Source organism: Aulostomus chinensis, chromosome 13 (genome assembly GCF_037954235.1).
Source record: "Aulostomus chinensis isolate RoL2024-O1b breed Wild chromosome 13, RoL_Achi_v1.0, whole genome shotgun sequence".
Taxonomy (NCBI): domain Eukaryota; kingdom Metazoa; phylum Chordata; class Actinopteri; order Syngnathiformes; family Aulostomidae; genus Aulostomus; species Aulostomus chinensis.
Genome location: NC_141332.1, coordinates 11,612,330 through 11,635,041, shown reverse-complemented (window position 1 = coordinate 11,635,041; position 22,712 = coordinate 11,612,330). Strand labels below are relative to the sequence as shown.

The following is a 22,712-nucleotide window of genomic DNA, read 5'->3' as shown; positions in this document are numbered from 1 at the left end:
CCTCGCCAAGAAAAAGCACTAAATATGGGAAACATACAAGTCCTCCGTAGTAATCGTGATCACAAGAAAGTAGGAAATCAGATTCCATCAATATACTGTATAGCGGGTTAGTCCTTTCAGGAAGGCAGGCCGGTGGTGTGGATTGATCCCACAGGTACCAGACTTTGAAGTGGCAGACCTGTGATCTGGCCCCTTTGTTAATTGCGAACCAAGACAGCGCTTTAAATTAGGAATGTGAAAATTTGTAGGTAGAACAGCCAACTTTTGAGACACTCTTATATGGACAGTAAAAGTAGTGTTTGTAGTACATGTTTCATGCGTTCTCCTTGATGATGTGTCCACTTCATCGGACATGATCCTAGCCTACAAATTAATTTTTGATTTAGTGAGGATTATATTTTGGAAAATTCTGACCAGAAGTCTGTTGCTAGCTTGTTGTAGCTAAGTTAAAATCACTACCTAACCTTTACCAGCAACTCAGAGATAACGTTTTACCACCTAAGGGCAAGAGGTCCTCTTTAAGTTAACACCCTCCCTCCGTAACACACACACACACACACACACACACACACACACACACACACAAAGTCATACCTACATGAGCGAACCATCATGGTCTATTACCTTCTCATCATCTCTGCTTGTGCATCGCTGCACCTTAGGAACCGCCGGCAGGATCAATAATTTTTGACCTTATAGGTTTTCAGGTTTTGATTAATGAATGTTTACATACAAGCCTATATCGAGTATAAAGGCCCCTGGCAGGACAATAACATTAATAACAGATAATTACTAACAAATCCTAGTCATTCACACCCCAACTTGAAATACCATGATCATCCCCACACTTAAAAATACTTATTTTTACCCCCCCCCCCCAAAAAATGGTGCCTAAACCTAACCACAACATAAACCTAGTCTTGTGCGTTACGACTCAACAGTAACAAAGTTGCAAAGTAAACATGAACTTGAGACCAAAGAGACAATCCAAACAAACTTAAATGGAGCACGGGTGTTTATGCTGCCGTCTTCTAGATCCATCTCTACCTGCCTGTCACACAGAGGAAGAAGACAGAAAAATAAACATGCCAGTAAACATACAAGCTATTACTGTCCCGTTACCATGGGAATATAGAAAATATAATACAGCTGAACTGCCAATATTTGTCATTATTTCCACAACGGTAATTGTGTGGTGTAGCGCTGTATGTGAGGTAGCTTCTATTTGCGTCCGAGCATATTTTGTCTTTTTTTAGCCTCTTTTCATTTCAGTGCAGTTACACAAAGCGTGACTGTGTGTCTTTCAAAATCCTGTAGGTAAGTGCAGCCTATGAGGTTGCGCCTCATGCACTCCAATAAAAATATCCTCACCCCAGTTCAAGCTCGTACGCTCGTATGCGGTGTCAATCTCATAATCACCCTCTACATTTTTCACAGTAATTTCTCTGAGGTTTGGGATGTAAGCTCATTTATAAATGGGCTGCAGATCAAACCAAAGGCTGTGGGAATCATGTCATGTTTTAATTATCATTTAACAGGAGTGTTAAGTGCACATTTAGTATTTATCAGAGTATGAAGTCTAAATTTCCTCTTACACTTTTAAGTTCCTCACACCTTGGAGGCAGTTAAGTACACTTTTACAAATATTGATATATGTATATGAAATAACCTAAATGAGTCATAAGTGTGTTGAAGCTCTAAACTCAGTCCTATTTTCCTCTCGAAGTGATGAGATTATTTTGTCCTACTTATTAATTGGAGTGAAATTGGACAAAGTGACTAACAGCAGTGTTTCTGGAAGGTGTCAGACACAGAAAGCAGGTAATTATGGAGACAGGAAGAGATAAGGAAGCAGAATGCAATTACCCTGGCAAGCAGAGCTTCAAATTGCTCTTCTTAGGCTGTCTCACCTCAGGTTGCTATTGTTCATGCTTTGCATCTCCATACTGATCTTTATTCCTTTCACCCTCTAGCTCAAAGAAGAAGGCTCGCATTAATCAAATAGATTTCTACTGTACGCTGAGCTTCACACAGCAACCAACATGAAGCGGTGCTCAATGTATGCATCTCTCCAAATGAGTTGGCGTACATTAACTCATCTTACCTCCGTCTAATTATTGTCTTGTTCTGAGCTCTCAGGTGTGACGCTGCAACTGCGATCATGTGTTCATTTATATAACAGCCAGGTTTTATAAGGAGTTAAATAAAAGTACCACTCACACACTTTTGTGAACAGGATTAGAATCAGAAATACTTTATTGATCCCTGAGGGGAAATAAGATAAGTTTCACAGAATTCCATACATTGTAAAAAAAAACAAAAAAACAAAACAAAAAAAACAACAACTGTGTGAGTCCACATTAAAACAATAAAAAGCTGTTTCTTTCCTGCAGCTTTAAAACTTAAACTTAGGTATTTTCTGTCTGGAGCTCAACTTGAGTGAACTCAAAACACTGCTGCAATAATCACCACTGTCCTTGGGATTGCAGAAGTCGAGTGTTCTGCTGCTGTAAAGTGTTCCAGTAGTAATGTTCAAGTTTCCTTTTTACATTTTAGGGCAAAGTCAAAAGCTGCCATTCTGCTGATTTGAGGGAAGGAGAGTTTCTTCTGCTCCATTTGTTCATTCTCTGTAGTGCCCATTTTGTTACTTTAGCCATTTGTTTTAGCTTTTAGGTACTCTCTCAGCCTTTGCTACACACACTCTCACTGCAAACGCACACACACACACGTATCTCATTGAAAAGTCGCTTGAGGGAGGGAGAAAGAGAATTCTTCAGTTTCAGAATAAATCCAACTTTTCTGATCAGTTTTGCTTTGAACATTCCCCCCCCGCCCCCCTTTTGATTACTTGTGAGAGAAGCACGTAGGAGAGCATGTCAGTGAAATCTTGCAAACATTGCGGTGTGTTGTTGACACTCAGAGTGGCACTTGAGGGCTGGATTTACTGTAAATGCACTCCCATTTATTGTGATCACATATAGCAAAATGTACCACATTTACATGCTAATACACGAGGGATCTGTCAACGTGCCTCACAGCTACTTATCAGCGCGTGGCTGCCGGTGACAGGACCCCCCCCCCCCCCCCGACAGCTTATGTCTTCATACAGACCCATGTACAGTTTACAGGAAATTCCCATTTTGTTTTCCTGAATATTTTGAATCAGCTCGAGTGCTTTATGTAATTGCTGTATAGGTTTGATAGCCTGATAGATGCCACTTAGTCAAGCCTCAGTCAACTTCCTTGTGGAGCTGTAAATGATCGCTGCAGACAGATCAAGTGTGTGAGGGGAACGTACGAGTGTCACAAAGTGCTTTTATGTAAATGGCAGTTGAAGAGCAGCTCTCCACCGAGACTTGCACATACAGCCAGTGTATATGTTACTCTGTCAGTTCCCTGAGATGTGTCCTCTGTGATTCTAAAATGTTCTGCGCTCATATGAAAGGTTCAACACCTCTCGCTCTAAAAGACCCCAGAGGGAGAGGATCAGACGGAGAGAGAGCAGGAAGCTGAAGGAAAACATGGCAATCTCTTCAGAGTGAAGAGAAAGTAGGACACATGGTAAAGATCAAGGTCGCTGCTCAATATATAAAAAATACCTCTGGATCGGAGGCCTCAAGTAAAAGGTCAAAGGAAGGATTAACTTTCAGATATCAAAAAGACGATGCTACAGTATGATGTTTACGCAGAGAAGAGTTCCTTTGTTTTAAGATGTGTTTTTACTTCCCTCTTGAAAAGCTATTTTTGGTGCCAACTATAGTTGAGGAAATGCCCCATAGATTATGAACTCTTCCCCTCTGGATTTCATCATAGAGAAACGGGTCAGCTGGAGTATTTTTGGGCCTCTTGTGTTTGCTTTGCGCTTCCTTGCTACTCCACAACTGTTGCCGTTTTTTTTAACGCCTTCCAAATTGCACCGTGGATAGCTGTAGGCTCACTTCTCATTTTCCTCAGTTAACAAGCACTCTGTTTATATATGATTATGGTTCTGTGCTTGTTTATTCTGCCCTGCTTTTTTAAATTACTTTGCCGGTTTTGTAGAGGGTACAAAAAAATGCACTAAAGGATTCAGTTCAGCTCATTTGTTTTCTTTCTGCCGAAAAACTATTTTAGGGTCATTTCATTCTTCGCTGCCGTCAAAACGAGCTAAGGGAGATGATAATTCTTCTCAATCAGCCTTTACCTCCTTTTTAATTTTTTTTAATTTTTTTTTTTTTTACCTGTGTTTGCTTTGCAGCGCTGCCCGTCATGCAGGTGACTATTGACATCACCAGGCAGCAGGTGGAGAAGATCTTCGGCCTGGATGAGTACTGGTGTCAGTGTGTCGCCTGGAGCACCACCGGAACCCAGAAGAGCCAGAAAGCGTACATCAGAATTGCTTGTGAGTGAATTTTTAAGAGAACCGATTAAAATGCATGTTAAAAAGATGATTTCACTCAACAATTGTGATGACACTTTTCGTTAAATCGTCATCCTGCAATGAGAAGGAAACGTAGGGAAAGTGAGAGTAATGCCTCTGCTTTTGAAGGCAGCCTTAAAAAAAAGTAGAACACTAAATTTGAGTATTCATGAGCATATTTTTCACTAGATACAGTATATCAGCAATGATCCCAATGAAAGTAACCGGAGTAAAAACAGATCTAAAATTTATTGCTGTGTAGCAGTCATAAATCTGTCTAGGGAACGCCGACACATCCCTTGCTGCAGCCTCAAAAGCTTTATTAGAGGAAGCTATTTCACATTTGAGTATTTTAAAACATTCTTCCCATTAATTCCCACATAAATATGCATTATCCAAGACAGTCTAACGCAGCGTCGTCTCCCAACCACCAGGCGTTTTGAAAACACACATTCATTATCCAACATTGTATGAAAGCTCAACAGAGTTGGTTAGATATAAGATGACACTCACACACACACACGCACACACACGCACACACACACACACACACACACACACACACACACACACACACACACATGCATGTATTAATGATCCATGTTCATATGCACAAATTTCATGCAGGCCTTCCAGGATTCTTACATCTTAAGTGTCCTCCAGTACCGTTGTATCGGCTCTAATTAAAAACACTCTGCTTCTCTTAACGTTTCTCTCAGGACGAGCTCTCCCATCAGTTTAGATTCAATCCAGCGGTGGCTCACAGCCACACCCTCATCCCCCTCACAGCACACTAACACATTGCTTCGCTCTGAGCCAAAAGCATCACACCACAAATCCAATCTGTGCCAACCTGCTAGCCATCAGTAGCCCTTCCTGCTCATCAGGCACAGTGTTTATTGCCACCCTTTTAAATGAGCATTGCCAGTCTTACCTGTGTAATTCACAGCCTGGCTCACACATGAATATATATATATATATATATATATATATATATATATAAGAAATACTTTGTGCAGCAGTCGGGGTATTCAATGAGATGAAATGTGACGCCCCATGCAGACAGCCGGGCTTGCAGGAGCTCTTGTCCAGGCGCCTCGGGGCTTTGTTTTCGTGTGGCTGCTCCAAGCCCTCATACAGATGGAAGCTGGAGGCTGGCGGGTGCTGGAGAGAGAAGCGTGTGTGTGTGTGTCTGTGTGTGTGTGTGTGTGTGTGTGTGTGTGTGTGTGTGTGAGAGAGATGGGGGGGTAATGCAATTGCTTTTGCTTGATGCCGGGCCCCTCTGGCAGCAGACAAGCATCTCTGAACCAGCAAGGCAGCCTGTAATAAGCAACATGGTTGGTGCCACCAATCCCTGTGTGGCTTAGGGGCCAACTGGAGTGTGACACACTCAGCGAGGTTACAGGCAAACATTTCAAGAGCGAAAGATTTAAAAACATCAAGTTTCTGAGTAGACGTATTTCAAACTTCACAAGCTCTTACTAATTGGTTGCGTTTCTTCTCTCTTTCTCTCTCAGACCTGAGAAAGAACTTTGAAGAGGAGCCTCAGGGTAAAGAGGTGGCCTTGGACCAGGAGGTGTTACTGCGTTGCCATCCCCCTGAGGGAGTGCCACAAGCTGAGGTGAGATATGGAGACAGAAGATATTTATAGGCCACATCTAGCATCCATTTACCCTTTCCTCTCTAGGAGGGCAAAGAGCAAAAAGTGTCTCTCGGCTCATCTCCCTGACATCTCTCCTGCTCCAGCAGGGATCACACAACCCTGTATGGATAAATTACACCTCTAATTATCCCCCGTTATTGATTTATTATCTCTCTTACATCTCTGGGACGCCGTATATCACATTGTCTCGTCACATCACTCAGGGTAGGCATTGAGGCTTCACTCCCCATTTGGCATCTCTAAAGGCCCATCTATAATTAATGGGTCTATTTGCCTCACTCACTCGCTATTTCATTCTCTTTCTTTCTACCGTGTCGGCATGTACGGCATCTCTCAAACAGTCTCCCCACGTCTCTCGGTGGTGTGTGTCTGTGTTCAGAGGACCTCATGTGCTTCTAGGCCCAAATAGGCGGCCATAATCAGGACTCAAGTGGACGTTTGGGCAGCGGACAAGTCAGTCGCAGCCCCTCCAGTGTGGCGACTGTTTGTAGAGAAATAGCAAAAGAAGGCTGCAGCTCCGCAGAAAAGAACATCAGACACAAGTTGCCACAGGAGAGAACCGGTATAGCACACAAGAGGAAGAAAGCCCAATTATATGCAGCATTGCATGGGGCAGCAACACCAACAACAATGCGGCCGTAACCGTAGCTACTCCTGAGATGGCTCAAGGTGAAGTGAGAGCAAGAAAAACAAGCAAGCTAATCTGTGAGTGTACCAAAAAAAAGTAATAAAATCTTCTGTAAAAAGGACACAGAATCTACTGAAAAAAGTATGTTGTCTTTCCCTCACAGACCACCAACAGCTATCTCCAGCAGCTACAAAATAAAAGCTCCCTTCCTCACACAAAAGCGAGAATATATTAAAATCAGTAGGGTGTATAAATTAATTCTATCGCAGCATCAGTGTCACACCAAATTACCTTTGTTCTTTTTTTGTCTCTTTGACTGCATAAAAAAACAGAAGAAACTCGCTGCTTTTGTCCTCCATTTAAAAGTCCCTCAACCGCAGCATGTCTGTCGGTGAATGAGGGGAAACACATTTGTTCAATGAGTTTTGACCCACTGCAACATATTTCCAGGTGGAGTGGCAAAGGAACGAGGATGTGATCGACCCAGATAGCGACCCCAATTTTTTCATCACCACTGACCATAATCTCGTCATCAAGAAGGCCCGGCTGGCAGACACGGGCAACTACACGTGTGTGGCCAAAAACATTGTGGCTCGCCGTAAGAGCACCTCCGCCACGCTGCTAGTCTACGGTAGGTGACGCCTTCTTTCTACCGCTTTGATTGACGCAACAACAGCTTGCATGTTGCTTGTATGATTCAATAAATCTGCAAGAAGATCCCTGCAGTATCAGGTAATATTGCATTCATATTATCCAGTATATGAATTATGCAGTGTTGCACACATTTGACATATGTTGACATCATACTTAATGCTAAATATTACCTCGAGCCATAGATTCCACCATCATAAATAAGGACTTAAGAGAGTAATGTGGCTGCACGTAATTAGAACAACTTTACTGGCAGTCGTTCAGCCAAAACGCTTGTGTCTCGGGGCTGCCATCTTCCTCCTCCTCCTCCTCCTCCTCCTCATCTGTAGTGGGTCCAACATTAGAAGAGAAATTGAATTAACAGTAAACAGTAAATAATGACTTGGCTTGAAACGCGGACTGACCTTTATTAAAATGCAGAGAGGAAGCATATTTTCTATCACGGGGATTCATTGGAACTACTCAAATTAAGCGTACATTTACGGCTAAGCCTTAATTCTCACGCATTTATATCACGTGGGAGTGAATCATGAAAGCAACTTCATGAAAAAGTGGCACGGGGTCTGCTTTTGTTGAGGCTGCCAGAAAAGACGAGGCTGTGATGTGTTGAAACGGAAGAAAAACAGTTGTTGTTTATCCTTTATGATGTATCAGATGAAAAATACTCCACAACCACATAGCCAGCTCTCAGTGGCAGGAATTTTTTTCCTGGAGAAAAGTATCGAAATAAATGTACATGAAGGGTTTTTCTCTCCACCATTTTACTAGTTTAATATGGTTAATACATTAAAGATAAGTACCAAAACAGTCGTATTTATATCCCGTTTGAAATCATGGTGTCAGAGGGAATTGTTTTATCAAAATTGAATATCTTATGCAGCTCTCATATTCAGGTTGTTGCTCTTTGAATATCAATGACCACTTATCGTTGCTCCTACTGTCTTTTCAGCCAACAAAAGCTCACAAATGGAATCTCAATAGATTTTAGGGTCTAAGATGAATTCCAATTCTCAAGCAAATGAGCAAAGTGTGGAATGTGAGGGTCATTTTGAGTATGGTGGGGCCCGGGAGTCTTATTGTATCAAAGAAGACAAATATGAAGCTCTACTTTATTCAGAAATACATGTTAGGGGAGTGTAAGTACTTTTACTCCAATACTGTTCTTGGGTACAAATTTGACTTCTTCACTTCACTACATTCCTGGGGGATTTTTTTGTTTTAACGCTGACTCCTGACCGCTGAAGTTACTTTATAAGTAATTTCACAAACAACACACAAGAAAGTTCTAAATACAGCTAATTAGATGACAAATGAGTTGACTGACAGAAATGTAATTGGAAATTATTGTATTGGTTTCACAGTTGCATTTTTCTCACAAAAACAATTCCTGTTTCTATGAATTTGTAGTGAAGGTTGGACAAAATAATTACATACATGTGTTATCTGGATGGAATAAGAACATTTTTAAGATCCTCGATTTTCTATGTTTGTGCACGCGTGGCTCCTTTTCCATGCATCAAAGTTAACACAAGCGTCCAAATATGAATTCCTTTTTTTTAAGTGCTTAAAATGGCAACTTTTGACAGACAAACAGCTGTTGTTTGCAGCGCATGCAATCAAATCTCCGGCCTTTGCTAATTTTAATGTGCATGTCCAGGATGTTGCCTCCATGATGTCACTCTGGGAGAGGCCAAAGACGATCTGATTGTCTCCGTACTCTCAGAGTTGGATGGCAAGGTTGACGGCGTCTCCTGAATCCCTGGCTCGGCTGGGCTCACTGTTTGCCGCGTTGACGCAGACGTTAGCTCAGGATGAAATGAGCTAACTTATGTGCCTTATTTAACTGTACACACAGTGTGTCCAGCCCAGCAAGTCCATGCGATCTAAAATGTGCCCAGATGTGCGGATTTCATCACTTACTGCTGGTGTCTACATCATTTGTCATAACGTTAGCCTTGCATGCAGCTGTGTGCAAGGGGCCCACATGTCATTGTTCCTTGTAATAATCGAAACTTATTGTCAAACTTAAGCCGAAAAAGTGCACCGATGCAGAATCTTCTCCGTCTGCGTCAGGATGCTGCTATACCGTACATACCAGACTTCAGAAAAAAGATGACCAAGCATGTAACAAAAAAACGTTTCCGAGATTATGAAGTTTGACAAACCCTGAAAGTGATTTAATTTGAAGATCACTTCGTCGCTCAGCAAACCCCGAAAAGGGTCCAGATGTTAAAGTGACATTTTATGAGTGTAATTGTAGTTAAATATTAAGGCGTGTGCACTTTCATGAGAGCACTCTCAAATAAAATGTCTTTATAGTGAGTTGAGGCCATGCAGCCAAAACTCATTGCACACTCTCGGCCTCCAGCATCAAACCTTAAAAAAAAGAAACCATGTTCATCTTATGCTTGATTAACAAGTGCTGAATACCTTACTTTGTTTTTCATATGCAAAAATCTGGTGGTAAATGTCTGTGGACGTCAAATAAGAGTTCTCACCTGTGGACCAGCAAAATTGTGTTCCAGTTTTTTGGGTGCTAGAGGATGATGTGTATCACTGTAACAATGTTAATTGAGGCGTAATCACAATAGAAGTGTTGTTTTTTTGCGTGTTGTTACACGTGTTCCACTGTGCTAGCTGATCTAGTTAGCTGCAGCAAGTCATAATAACCGCTCCTTTTCAAAGGGAGTTCAACAGGGGGCCAGAAATGCGTTCTATCAAGGCCTGGCTGGTGTGACTGCACTCTGTGCTAAGAGGTAATCAGAGGCCGTGTTGCCTGGCAATTTACCTCGCTGTGGCGGGCAATCAATCGCATACAGAGGGCAAGGAAATGATTCAGCCACGACAACCACAGGAGAGAGTTAGGGGGAAATTAGGGAGGGAGTATGTACAGAGGAAGAGCGACAGTGCTGCTCTAGTCAATAAATCAGGAATTGCTGTCTCACGTAAGCTGAAGCAAACATGGTAGATACAGGAAGGAGCTGATTAGAATTAAATCATCGTCCTTTGATGTAATCACCTGCCGTGATCCAGCAATTTAGCACCAATTATGTGCTAATGAAAGGTTGAGTTTCAGAATATGAGCCCCGGTTCTGCAAATGGAACTGCAATAACATGAGTTTTTGGGGGTCGCTGGTCGTCAAATACAAAAGGAGGATAAATGTTGTGTTTGTTGTTGTTTTTTTTTGTGAAATCAGTGGTGAATGTGTGACAGATACAATCTGAAATACCTCAAACCACCCTGATATTTGTCATCCGATGGCTCCAGTAACACCTTGGCATTTCCAAGGAGGACGTGTTTGAAAGACTGCTGGTGTTTTGCTGTTTTTTTTTTTATTCTCTTTTATTAGTGTTTTGTATCATATTCAAGTGAACCTAGTGCTTTCCTCGGGTCAAAGATGACAAGCTGTCATCCTGTTTTGCTCCCTGTTGAAGCCGTTTTTGTTTTCACCACAGTGGGCTGTAATTCTGACTGTAGCACAAGAAGCAGCCCCCTTTGCTCCTGCTCTTCCATTAGTTCACCTTTGCAGTGCTGAAACAAAGACAGTAACAGCAGGCGTGATTATTCTTGCGCAACACACTTCTTGTCCTTAGCGCATGTCGGGTAATCCTGGCTGCTCTGTCCCTTCATCCACCCGTCCATCCTTCCCTCCAACCTTCTCCCTCCCTCACCCCTCCACCTTCCCCCCTGCCGCTGGTCTGACAGTCAACGGCGGCTGGTCCACGTGGACCACCTGGTCGTCCTGCAGTGCTGTGTGTGGGCGAGGCTGGCAGAAGAGGAGTCGGAGCTGCACCAACCCCACGCCACTGAACGGAGGCACATCCTGTGAGGGGCAGAACGTCCAGAAAAGTGCCTGCGTGGCCATCTGTCCAGGTAACTCCCAGGCAACCCTTTGTCCTGTGGCGCTTGGCTTCCTGTGGCTTCCTTTCTGCATTCTTTTGCATCTAGAAGTCATCAATCCGTCTTTATTTTGGCTGTGCCTCTGTCCCAGCACCTGCCGGTCTTTTTCTTAGATGTCACCGCTTCTGTTGTTTCCTGCAATTAGACGGCTTACACAGCAATGTCAGAGCCTATTAGTCTTCACAGTAAGGCCTCATCCTGAAGTGATTTATTATTATCCCACCTTGTTCACATACCTCTTTATCTTCCACGCAGACCCTGCTTTTATATCAGAGACCTGTCTGCTTTAAGAGACACAGTCCCAGCCATGGCATTGTATCAGACCAGCGAGTACATTTGTTATTGTTTGCTGCTCAAGCTATGTAGTAAATATGGGCAATAAAATGCTGAATTATGGCGGCCTGTGTGCCATGTTTACGTGTTAACAGTTGAGGGCGTTTCATTTGCCTGCCCAGTTTCCCTTGTGAGAGCATTCAAGAGGCAGAGAATGTCCTGCCTGATACTGAGCAACACATATCGATCTCTGGTAGCCTGAGATGCTTCATTTGCAGTCCTACATTAGCCCCCTGACGGAGGGGGAGAGGGTGAGAGAGAGAGAGTCAGAGAGAAGGAGGAGGATATTGAAGGGGGAAACAGGGATAGAGGAAGATGAAATCAGATAGAGAGAAAAGAGGAAAAGTGTGAAAGACATTGACAAAGCCTTAGTGTGTACAAGCGATGGATGGCTGTTTTGCTGCCTGCAGATCAGCCTATGGACATACAGCCGGGGCGCTGCCGCCACTCTGACCGCAGCAGAAATCTCCCACGCTCAGTAAATAGCAGAGAGGGAAATCCAACACCTTTGGCGGTGGCAGCTTTTCGTTGCCTAGAACAGAGGTTATCTTCCACAGTGAATCAAGGTGTTGCGTTACACATCTCTCATGTAAAGACATCACTAGATGTCAAGAGTGAGTGTAAGTAACATGGTCTGTAAGAATACAACAGCAGGAGAAGGAAGAAGACAAAGGAAACACAAAAATGCACGATGCTCGGTCAGGACGCTATCTGGACGGATTTGGTATTATTAGCACTGGAGCAGTGAGTAATGGAATTAGAGGGGTGTCCAGGGATGCTTGACATTCCCCAATAGCAAAGCAGGATACTGACCTCTATGAGCTTAAAGAGATTAATGTCAGTCCAAGCTGCTATTGTTAGACCAAACCCCGCCCCTCCTCTTTCTTTCTCTTGCCCATAAGGAGAACGTTTGTAATTTCAGCCCTCGGGGTGCGATGACAGGAATTGCATTTTACCTTTGTTTCTCTTCTCGAGACAACCACATGTCCTGTCACCCCTCTTTTCTCGCTCCATACCTGTGTCAGAGCAAACACGCGTGACACAGGCAAGCTCCAGCTGCCGGCACCCTGAGAGGGTTCCCCTCAAGGCCAAAAAAATCGCCCCCGCAAGAGCCCGGGGATGATGGGCTGTTGTTTCCAATCACAAGTGGCACTGTGGCTCTGTTGTGTACTCACAAACATGCCTCTGAAGTCCCCCAAGATGAACGTACTGCTCCATCATTTGTCACCCAGCGCACACACACAGCCCCGCAGCGACAAATCCAAATACATCTGAATCCTCACTTTGATTCATCAAACATGATTAAGGCATGTATGAATCACACTGCCTGAATGCACAAATGGAAGCTCTCCTATAAGAGCTGCACGGACAGAATGCAGTCAGCCTAGCGGAGAGCGTTCTTACATACGGGATAACAACTTTAATTATCACTGTGGTTCTAACTCTGCAGGTCTAATCCACTCCATGCTTTCAGAAGAAAGAGCCCTGAGAAGAATGAATTACATAGGGAGCTGTAGAAGAATGAATTACATAGGGAGCTGTAATGCTGCAGATAGACATCATATTATTATTTATTTAGACGCAGCTGGCATTTGGAATTTAGAAGAACTTTTCTGTATTTTTTGAGAGCCATTTTTCTTCTACAATTTTTGAGCTGTTGAACTGATTTATTTATGTATATATATATATATATATATATATATATATATATATATATATATATATATATACATACATACATACATACATACATACAGTATACAGTTCAAAAGCTCAAAAATTGTAGAAGAATATATACACATATATATATATGTATGTATGTGTGTGTCAGTTAATGCTGGTTTTGTTTCCAGATTCTTGGCTTTTTACCTATCTGGTACATTTAATTTACACAAGAATGTTTTTTTTTCTTTTGGTTGTTTTTTTTGGTCTGCTTTTGTGTGGTTGCAGCACGGCTCTGTTTTGTCTTGAGCGCATCGATGGCCTCTCAGATTTGCTCTACTCCTTCTTTGGGGATAAAGAGATGCTGTCAACTGAATGAATATTCCCTGGCAACAAATCAGTTTAAATTTGAAACCAACAACATTCAAAGACTATAATTTGTGTCTGCAGTGCCCAGCTAAGGCTTTCGGTTTAAATGCCGACAGCCATGTGTTGTTCCACATTTAAAAAAGAGGCCTGATTCCTTCCGAGCAGCACTTAGCCGCAGACATATTGGTGTTTTCAGAGTGACTGCTTGTTCAGTAACAGAACTCTGCTGATATCTGTTCACAGTGACTCCTGGACCTAAAAGTGGGCTACCACTTCTCATCAGGAAGGTGTTAAACTAGAGAAGCTCTTCTGTATATTTGTCTAAGACTCCAAAGCATTTAATGAGAGTTGGCGGGGGCCAGTGTGACAGATCAGATGGGCTCCGTGCTGGAAGAGGCACAGGGAGCTGAGGAGGAGGAGGAGGAGGAGGAGGAGGAGGAGGAGGAGGAGGAGGAGGCTAAAGCCTGAGGCTCAGAGCACAGCAGATCATCACTTGAGGCGCAGAGTAGCCAAAACATGCTTGAGCTTATCTTCTGTTTCTCTCTCTGTCTCCTCCTTTGTCTTCAACTATTCCACTGAAACATACAACATCATTCTGCAGTCCATGCCTCACATTCTCATTGACTCGAGCCTGCGTTGACTTGTGTTCAGAGCCAATAGTCAGGGCAAAATGTCAGATCCTGACAAATACACAGAGCCAGAACCAGCTGCAGAGAGTTATGGTGTGTCCCAAACCGCATACGTCCATACTCAATACTTAAAATGTTCAAATTGAGTATACTAAGCATACTATGTACTCAATCAAACAGTGCGCGAGTTTCGAGGGTGCAGTGCTGTTCTAAATCACATACCGCCGCGCGGCGCACTCGCCGGAAATGATGACACTATGTATTCTTCTTGTACGCCGATTTGTGACTGCACCGCATCAGCATCAGCTAATTACCGCCACCTTTTGCCTGTGCTTGTTTGTTGATTTTTGAAGCAGTAAAACAGCAAAGTGATCAGCCATCGTGCATTGTTACGCCACAATCGGCGCCGACAATAAGATGTCCTCCTTCTGTTGGCTGAAGGTCAACAGTATGTATTGTTTATTTGTGTGATCTATTTAGCAAATCATTTTGGTGATGGCTGGCGACCTGTCCAGGGTGAACCCCGCCTCTCGCCCGTTGACGCTGGGATAGGCTCCAGCCCCCCCGCGACCCTTAATGTGTAGGAATAAGCAGAAGATGACGATGGATGGATTTTGGTGATGAGTCATTTTATTTTTTCAAACCCGTGTCCACACAGAATTTTAAACTTGTCCCCGTTTTTTAATGTAAAGACAACTCTATACAAGTCAGTGTCAATTGACTCTCACCACAGCTGACCACCGCCATTTTTATCAATGAAATGAGTGCGGCGAGTGTCCACAGTGGCATAATCAAAATCTTGACCGATTTGAGTACAGCATCCGGTTACTTTTGCATGCTCAATTTTCGCACACTGTCCATACTTTTTTCCATTTTGAGTTGAGTATACTCATGCGATTTGGGACAGACCATTAGTCTCCAGTTTTGGATGGTGACACCTGCCCCGCACAAATGAATATCCTGATGTCAGCAGAGAAAAACAAACAACATGAAAAGATGTCTAACTTGTGTGAATTATTTAAATAATGTACTGATCCCTCAGGCTTGCCGAAGGAGTCATGAGAATTCTGTTAGATGGAAAATAAACAGACCAGAGGCTGGTGTATTTGTGCATGAACACGAGCAAGTGTGTGTGTGTGTGTGTGTGTGTGTGTGTGGAAGTGTTGTGCACATGCAACTTAGCTAGCACCCATATGTCTACTGTCTGCACTGCAGGCGAGCGTCTGATTCTGCTTTGGAAATGTGTGTGTGTGTGCGTGTGTGTGTGTGTGTGTGTGTGTGTGTGTGTGTGTGTGTGTGTGTGTGTGTGTGTGTGTCTGGGTATTATCAGAGGTTGTTCTGGAGATTTAATTTTTTATCCAAAGAATAAATGAAGGCTATTGCTACGAAATGTAACAGAAAAACACATTAGCTCACAGCGAACCGACGGGTGGCCATCTGGTGACAGTCTTGCATCAGTGCTGTTTTTAATCATTCTGTGCCGTTTGTTTTGGCTCACCTTCCTCGTTCTCTCTCTACTGGTTTAGTTAACATGAGGCAGTGCTTTATTCACTTCTCTCTACATCTCAACCAGTAACAGAAAATCCAATTTTCAAACACATGAAATGTGTCAGAAATACATAATAAGGTTTGGTGATTAATCTCTGTTGCATCACTCACTTCAGTGGCAGAGCTATCAACCCCCTCCATGGGTCTCTGGTTTTCTGTGGCGTTTCCCATCAGCCCCTGAACACCGGGATTAGGGGTAGTTACTGTGAACACGTGTGTGTTGACAGGCCGGTGGAAGCAGAGGGCGACCTGCTGCTCTCAGTGGTACTTGTCTACCTCCTCATGTTCCCTTCAAGGACACAGAAACCATAGGTGTCCGATGATCTGGGACAGTGTCCGTCAGCAGCCATTGTCATCTTGAACAGCAAAACCTGAAACAGGCCCTCCTCCCGACCAGGAAAGAATGGCTGGGTTCCTTTTGCTTTCCCCCTTGACAACGTGTCCAAATGGGGGCTTGCCACTGGGCTATTGTATTACTGTCCCTCCTCAGGAACCTGTCTGACCTAAAACCTGTGGTGCTGCATGATTGAAAATCAGTTGTAGAGCCCTCTGCAGTGGCGCTAACAATCTCTTTCTGGGGATTTGATAAGAAATACTGTGGCTGTAGGTTTTTCTTATGTGGATACTGAAAAAAAAAAAAGGAGAGCGGTTTGGATTTCAACCTTTTAGACTTTTAAACAACAAAAATCAATGAGGGGGATATTGCTCTGGGTTCAGATCTGCTGTCCTCACCATTTCTTTATAACGCAAAAAAAGCCTTTTTTGTTTTTCAACTATGTGTGTTCAGAGTCAGACATGCCGTCACAAACTGTTTATGCATCATCTTCATTTTTTCTTTGATTCTCCTCAACCTCGGGTGGCAGCGCTCGCCTCTCATGCGCATTCCTGTGAGCAGCACCCTGTTTCCTCTCCAATCTCCGTGTTTGAAAATGTTATTTGCATGCCCATTAGTCTTGCTTTGTGGTGGAAAAGAGAAGTAAAATTTCATCACCTCATCAGGGCAGATGTTGATCCGGTCTCTTTATTTCACACTAGTGTGGATAAACTGAGGGGCGACATAATGCATTCATTAGGATTTAATTCGCTATTCAATCATTCTCATTCCCAGCCTGAATAATCAGCCCACTGGCCCACGGATGGGTCCACTCAATGCCAAACAAGGACAATTATCTGATTGGTTCTGCTCCCGCTGCCAAATTATCTGACTGCAAAAACAAAACAAAAAAAACTCCGCCTGAATTGTATCCTGCCACACACACACACACACACATGCGCGCGCACACACACACACACACTCTCTCTCCAGCGGTTTGACTGGACCAGGGTCTGATTCATACACCGGTGTCTTAACGTCACATTTGAGCTAGTTTCCCCATTTGGGACTGGCTCAAAAACCTAATAACATCATCAGTCGGTACAGTTGCACAGTAATAGATGTCGCACCCTGAGCAACACCTCACCATTTCACTTATGTTTTAATAACCAAAGCCTCTGACCTGCCGTAGGTCAGACCTGCTCTCCGGGGGTCATGCCCCCTGCACTCTTTATTGCTAGGATTAATGAGCACTAAGGTTTCCTTGCCCTCAGGTCAGTCAGGAGGAGGGTTATTGCTGTCTTAGAGGGGTGAGTGTGTGTGCGCGTGTGTCCATGGGTGTGGTGATTCCTGGTCCCTTTCACCTTTACGTTTGGGAGAAAGAAAGAGCAAGACAGTAGTGCTTTTTTTCCTCCCCACGAGAGCTCATTACTGCTCTTTTTCCCATTAGCCCTATGGTAACCTTCCCCAGACCCTGTGCTATGTCACTCTCAATATCACTCCCAGCCACCTCAGCACCCTCTCCCTCCCTCCCTCCCTCCCTCTCTGCAAGGCCACAGAGCCAAATTACCCCCACCTTTTCCAAAATGGCCTTCCTCTCTGCGCGCAGTAAAGCTGCTGATATTTCTTACAGCCGGGTACACTGAGAACGATTACCGGCCCATTTCTATTTGTTTCATTTTTCTGTGGCGGATGGCGGCGTGTTTGAAGTCATAGACAGAAATAGGCTGCAGCTGTAATGTACATCCATCTACGCTCAGAGAAACACCTCCCATATTGCCCCTGCTGTTTAGACACACTACAGGGACTATAATGTGACAAATTTTCAGTTTTTGGAGGATTTTTTTTTTTTTTTTTTTTACTCCAATGTGTGCCAGTGGATGTTTGCCAAAATCCCATACAATAGATTAGAGGACTAATTTCCCAGGGGCCAAATTCTTTCCCCACCCCCCTTAGAGATTTATCAAACAACCAGGTCGGAGCACCTTCACAGTCCTCACCCAGTGGGGTTTAGCTCAGTTGCATCTGATTTCCATGTTAAAAAAATAAACAAAGAGAAAAAGAAATCAAAGTAGAAACAATATGGCTCTCCTCAGCACTTTGACACGCTTTGGTTTCCCCTGTGCATCTGCTGGATTTGAGCGTGTGCAAGTGGATTTGCATGTCTTTATAATGCTTTCCCAAGCAGGTTTACATTTTCCAGCCTGTAGATTTGCACAGGATGGCAACAGAGTTTTTCTATCAGTTGTTTCACGTCTAGCACACAAATACGCATCTGGTTTTACATTAAGTGTTGCTTCTGAACTTCACTTCACACTGTCAGAAAGAAAAAAAAAAGAACTGTAGCTTGTTTTATTGAAATTATTCTCCATGTTTTCCGATCAATAGTTCTTCCTGTGAACTTATGTGTTTGACGTTTGCTGCTGTGTGAGTTTGTGCTCACGAGTTGTTGGTTTGTTTTTTTGTTTTTTTTTTTACTTCTTTCTCTCAAATGTTTCTTTGCAGTAGATGGAGGCTGGAGCGAATGGAGCAAGTGGTCGGCGTGTGGTGCAGACTGTTCAATGTGGAGGAGCAGGGAGTGCACCCAGCCCTCACCTGGCACCGGGGGCAAAGAGTGCCAGGGGCTCGACCTCCAGTCTCTCAACTGCACCAGCGAGCAGTGCCCACAGAGTGAGAGCACCACCTCCCACATACTGCACACAATTCTTCAACTTAGTGAAACAGTAGAAAAGCTGTATTTTTTTTTTCACTCGCTCTGGAACAAGAAGGAAATATTATTATATATTAGCAGATTATAACGAGGCTGACATGTTGAGCCAAGTGGTAATATGGTGATGGTTGCATTCTATTTCTTTTTTTTCTTTTTTTTTTTTTGAAGCTGTGACAGTCTCATCTCTCAGGGTCAAAAAAGAAAGTGTATTCAATAATAAAATTCAGAAGTGTACTCCAAGAGTGCAGGCCTAGACCGAGGTCAGTAGCCCACTCATCTATTATATGCAAATCCACAACTGAAGTGAATGTCTGTGCTTGTAGTTCTAAAAAGGTATGAGAAATGTATTTGATTTTGTTTTCTCCATGAAGGTCTTATTTCATGATAGATTCATAGAAATAACGTCAAAGCAATTTCAAATTAAGAGGGGCTCTTCCCTCAGCCAGTGCTCAACTCCAACAGCTTTCATGTAAACAGCAGAAGCCAGACAAACAAAATGCATCAAAAACATCACCCCGTGGATGTTGGCTGATGACACCCGCAGACATCTACGCATGAGACCATGGTCTGACAGAAGAATGGCCTGCAGACCGCTGCTGGCTGGCCTGTCCCCTCCTCCGTGACCTTTAAGGCGGTCCGTCCTAATTAACACCAGTGTGTCACTCGCCGCAAAAATAAAATACATCTTTTTCACCTGCTCCGCTGCCGCTGCTGCGATGCTCTCTAACCTATTAATAGAGCTGTGAATTAAACCTCTTCTGATTAAAACACAAGGTGGCACATAAAAGCGCCTGCAGGTCAAACCACAGCGCACCTACTTTGTGCATGTATCCCGTTATTGTCCTCGTCATGTTTATGTTGTGTTTATGTAGAGCTGCATAACAAATGTGTATCTCTCTAAGCTGCATCGCACAACCAGCACTGTGTTGCAGCACCCTGTGTGTCATTAATAGAGGATTAGACAACTCAAAGCTCGTGCAGCTGAGCCGGCAGCTGAGTGGAAAGTGGCACAACAGGGTCCATCGCCGACCAGATGGACATGAAGGGAGAGCTCTGTCGCTCCCTACAGATATCAAAGAAGAAAAGATATCGCAGTTTCCCATCCAGACATGATGAGTCTCAGTGTGGCACATCCTGCAGAAAATGTTCTAAATAGTGTGTTCTCTGCTTGATCTGCTTGGTAAACACTGACTTTTGATGGGATTTGGTCGACATGGGCCAGCGAATTAATAAACTGAATAATGTATCTTGCACTGATTGACATGATCAGATAGACTGATGCATAGAGAGTGGTTGGGGGCGGGGGGGTTTGTATATCTACTGTGGTGCACTGGAAATTTGTAAGCATTTAGACTGTGTGTGTGTGTGTGTGTGTGTGTCTGTGAGAGAGAGAGAGAGTCTGAGAAAGCTGAGTTTGGCTGGTGCAGTGAACCAGGAGGCTCAGTCGTCCCATCATCAAAGGTCAGTTGCTCCTCCCCAGAGAGAAGCAAGATATATACACAAAGATGCCAGTCATTGTTACACACACACATACACACGCACACATACACAGTCACTCAGTATTTACTCTGACAGTGCGGAGCGGAGCGCTGGCCTCTGAAGAATGCCTGTCCCAATCTGTTCCCAGCAGATGTGTTTCCATAGACAATTGCTGTGTGAAGTATTATAATAAGCAAAATAGCAAGATGGTTTTGGCTTGTCAGCAACTCCCATACTTCAACCGTGTCTGCAGGCTATTAGCTGAGATGGAAAACGCTCCCCCTGAAACAAAAGGCACCCTTCTCTTTCAGTGTAATCCAACAATACAACTGCAGAGTGAGCCGTAGTTGCTCTCTCATACAAAGGACGTCCTCTGTCTGAGGACCTCACAAACATCTCTAATCTCCCTCATTAAACCCGCAATGGGCATACGTTAAATGAGGGTTATTGTTTTGGCTGTTGCAGATGCGAGAATCAATGTGCTGCAGTGAGCTTTGTGTTACATCTCTAGGAAATAAACAGATCTGACCCAGGCAGGATCATTTTCATAAAGTGAAGCCCAAGATAAGGATTCACCAAAAAAAAAAAAATGTGTGCAGGGAAATGATGAATATGTTGGCGGTGTGCCAGGGCCAAAATGGCCGACAGGTGGTTGAGGGCACAAAAAGGATAGTGTGGAAAATGATAGTGCTCGTATTCTCAGGCTCAGGAAATTAGTACAACATAAAAAACAATTATTTGGCTTAATGTGTGTAATGAAGGTAATGGACTTAATTTGCAGCAGCATCCCGTTTTTTTGGGGGTGTCTCTAATGATTGTGCAAAGACCGTCAAACTAGTAATCTGTATTAAGCTGTTTGTAATTCGAGGGCTAATTTGATGTTGCAGCAGGGGATGTTTTTGTCATGCTTTTTGTGTTTGAGAGCAGGTCAGAGGCTGCATGAGGGATGGTTGAGCATTTATTTTGGCTCATATTTCACCGTGGGATCGCTGAGGGATGGGATGACTGTATTGTAGAGATAGTAATGGTCACGTTCACTTTGAGAGTTTTAGTAGCCATATATCCCTGACCTTAAGAACTCTAGTGTTATTCATCTTCAGGCGAGTGACTTGGATTGGCCATGGGATGAAATATATTCTCAGGACTCGTGATAAATACTCAGAGAAGAGGTGCGGGAGGCTGCACAGCTTTTATTTATCAATGCAGGAGAGAGAGGAGTGAGATAGGACTAACACGTGTGGACGTGACTTCCAATGCAGCAAAAGTCCAAACTTAAGTTGGTAAATTGTCTCAGAGGAGATGAAGTATAAGCCCATCCCGAGTCATAAAGTGATCCCTAACCGCACAGCCCTGGAGCAAGTCTGAGGAGCTGAACCTAAAAGACCAGGAGAGGGAACAAATCCAGACTGGCCTGGGGTCCTTTCTGGAAATAGTCCTCATCATAGTCAGACTCTCCACAGATGGGTATCAATCATGAAGAGAGGTCACACAAAAGTTCTTCGCCAGCAATTACATCAAGTGGAAATGAATGATGGAGTGACAGGCGACAGAGGGGTGAAATTGGTCGAGCGTGTAAAGAAAAAGAGAGAGAGAGAGACGTCGCGTTAAAAAGAAGGGGGCTAAAGTATAGCTCATCCAATTATAAAGCCTGATTAGCTGTGTCAATTAAAGTGTGATGAATGTCCCCTCAATTATTGGCTGGCTTCATGAAAATCAATGATCGGGGCCAAGAGGACCCGTGAGCAGTGGCTGGTTGCGATTGTAGCGAGCATCAGGATCGTTCCACTGTGACACCTGGCAGGTCAGATAAAACTTCACTCAGTGATGCTCCGATAAACCACCAGAGATTACAGACGGAATGGAGAGAGACGAAGAAAGAGGGGGACTCATCTGATTGACTGACTTTATTGTGTGGGTTCAAGAATGGAGTGCGCGGGGGGGGGGGGGCAGAGATACTGAATCTTTGCATCCGAGGTGCCTTTGGTTTGCCCTCAGAAAGTAAACAGCAACTGGCCAATCTGAGGCGGTGTTTATCCAATCAGCAGAAGCCGGGTTTCCTGTCTCCTTGCTGACGGGGGTTGTTTTGTCTTTAGCCAGACTGCACATCTCTCAGTAGACTGCAGTGTTACAAGCCCAAATACCACAGCCTTGTCTGGCCTTTGACTCACCAAGACAATTGGATTTTGGAACTTTAATGAGAGGTTCAGCCATCGTCTCTTCCCCCTTCGTTTGGAGCTCGCTGTAGAGGGTGGAAAGTTTAGCCCGGCTTGTTTCAGTTAAAGCACCTCTCTGCTTCCCTGAGGAGACATGGACAGAGGAGAGGCAGGTAAATGGAGAAGCTGCAACAAGGATCCCATAGGACCCTTTTATGCCATATACATGTTCACTGCAGGTGGCGGTGCAACAACAAGAGCAAACACATGCGAT

At 43.8% G+C, this 22,712-nt stretch overlaps 1 protein-coding gene and 1 long non-coding RNA gene across 6 annotated transcripts in view; one reads left to right on the top strand and one right to left on the bottom strand.

Annotated features, from left to right (window-relative positions):
- unc5a (unc-5 netrin receptor A) overlaps positions 1-22,712 on the top strand; it is a 141,754-nt gene that overhangs the window by 93,955 nt on the left and 25,087 nt on the right. For 2 of the 5 annotated variants that reach the window (XM_086223194.1, XM_086223192.1), the window contains exons 3-7: positions 4,238-4,381; positions 5,917-6,020; positions 7,141-7,321; positions 11,048-11,215; positions 18,602-18,766. In XM_086223194.1, coding sequence (XP_086079320.1) covers positions 4,238-4,381; positions 5,917-6,020; positions 7,141-7,321; positions 11,048-11,215; positions 18,602-18,766 — 762 coding nt within the window. The remainder of the gene's footprint in view (positions 1-4,237; positions 4,382-5,916; positions 6,021-7,140; positions 7,322-11,047; positions 11,216-18,601; positions 18,767-22,712) is intronic. The other 3 variants (XM_086223193.1, XM_086223196.1, XM_086223195.1) reach the window with 3 other exon arrangements.
- Positions 4,282-22,532, bottom strand: LOC147250868 (uncharacterized). Its single transcript, XR_015119138.1, has 3 exons — positions 22,454-22,532; positions 4,442-4,474; positions 4,282-4,328 (listed from the first exon to the last, which is right to left on the bottom strand). It is a non-coding gene; the product is annotated as an uncharacterized LOC147250868 (long non-coding RNA).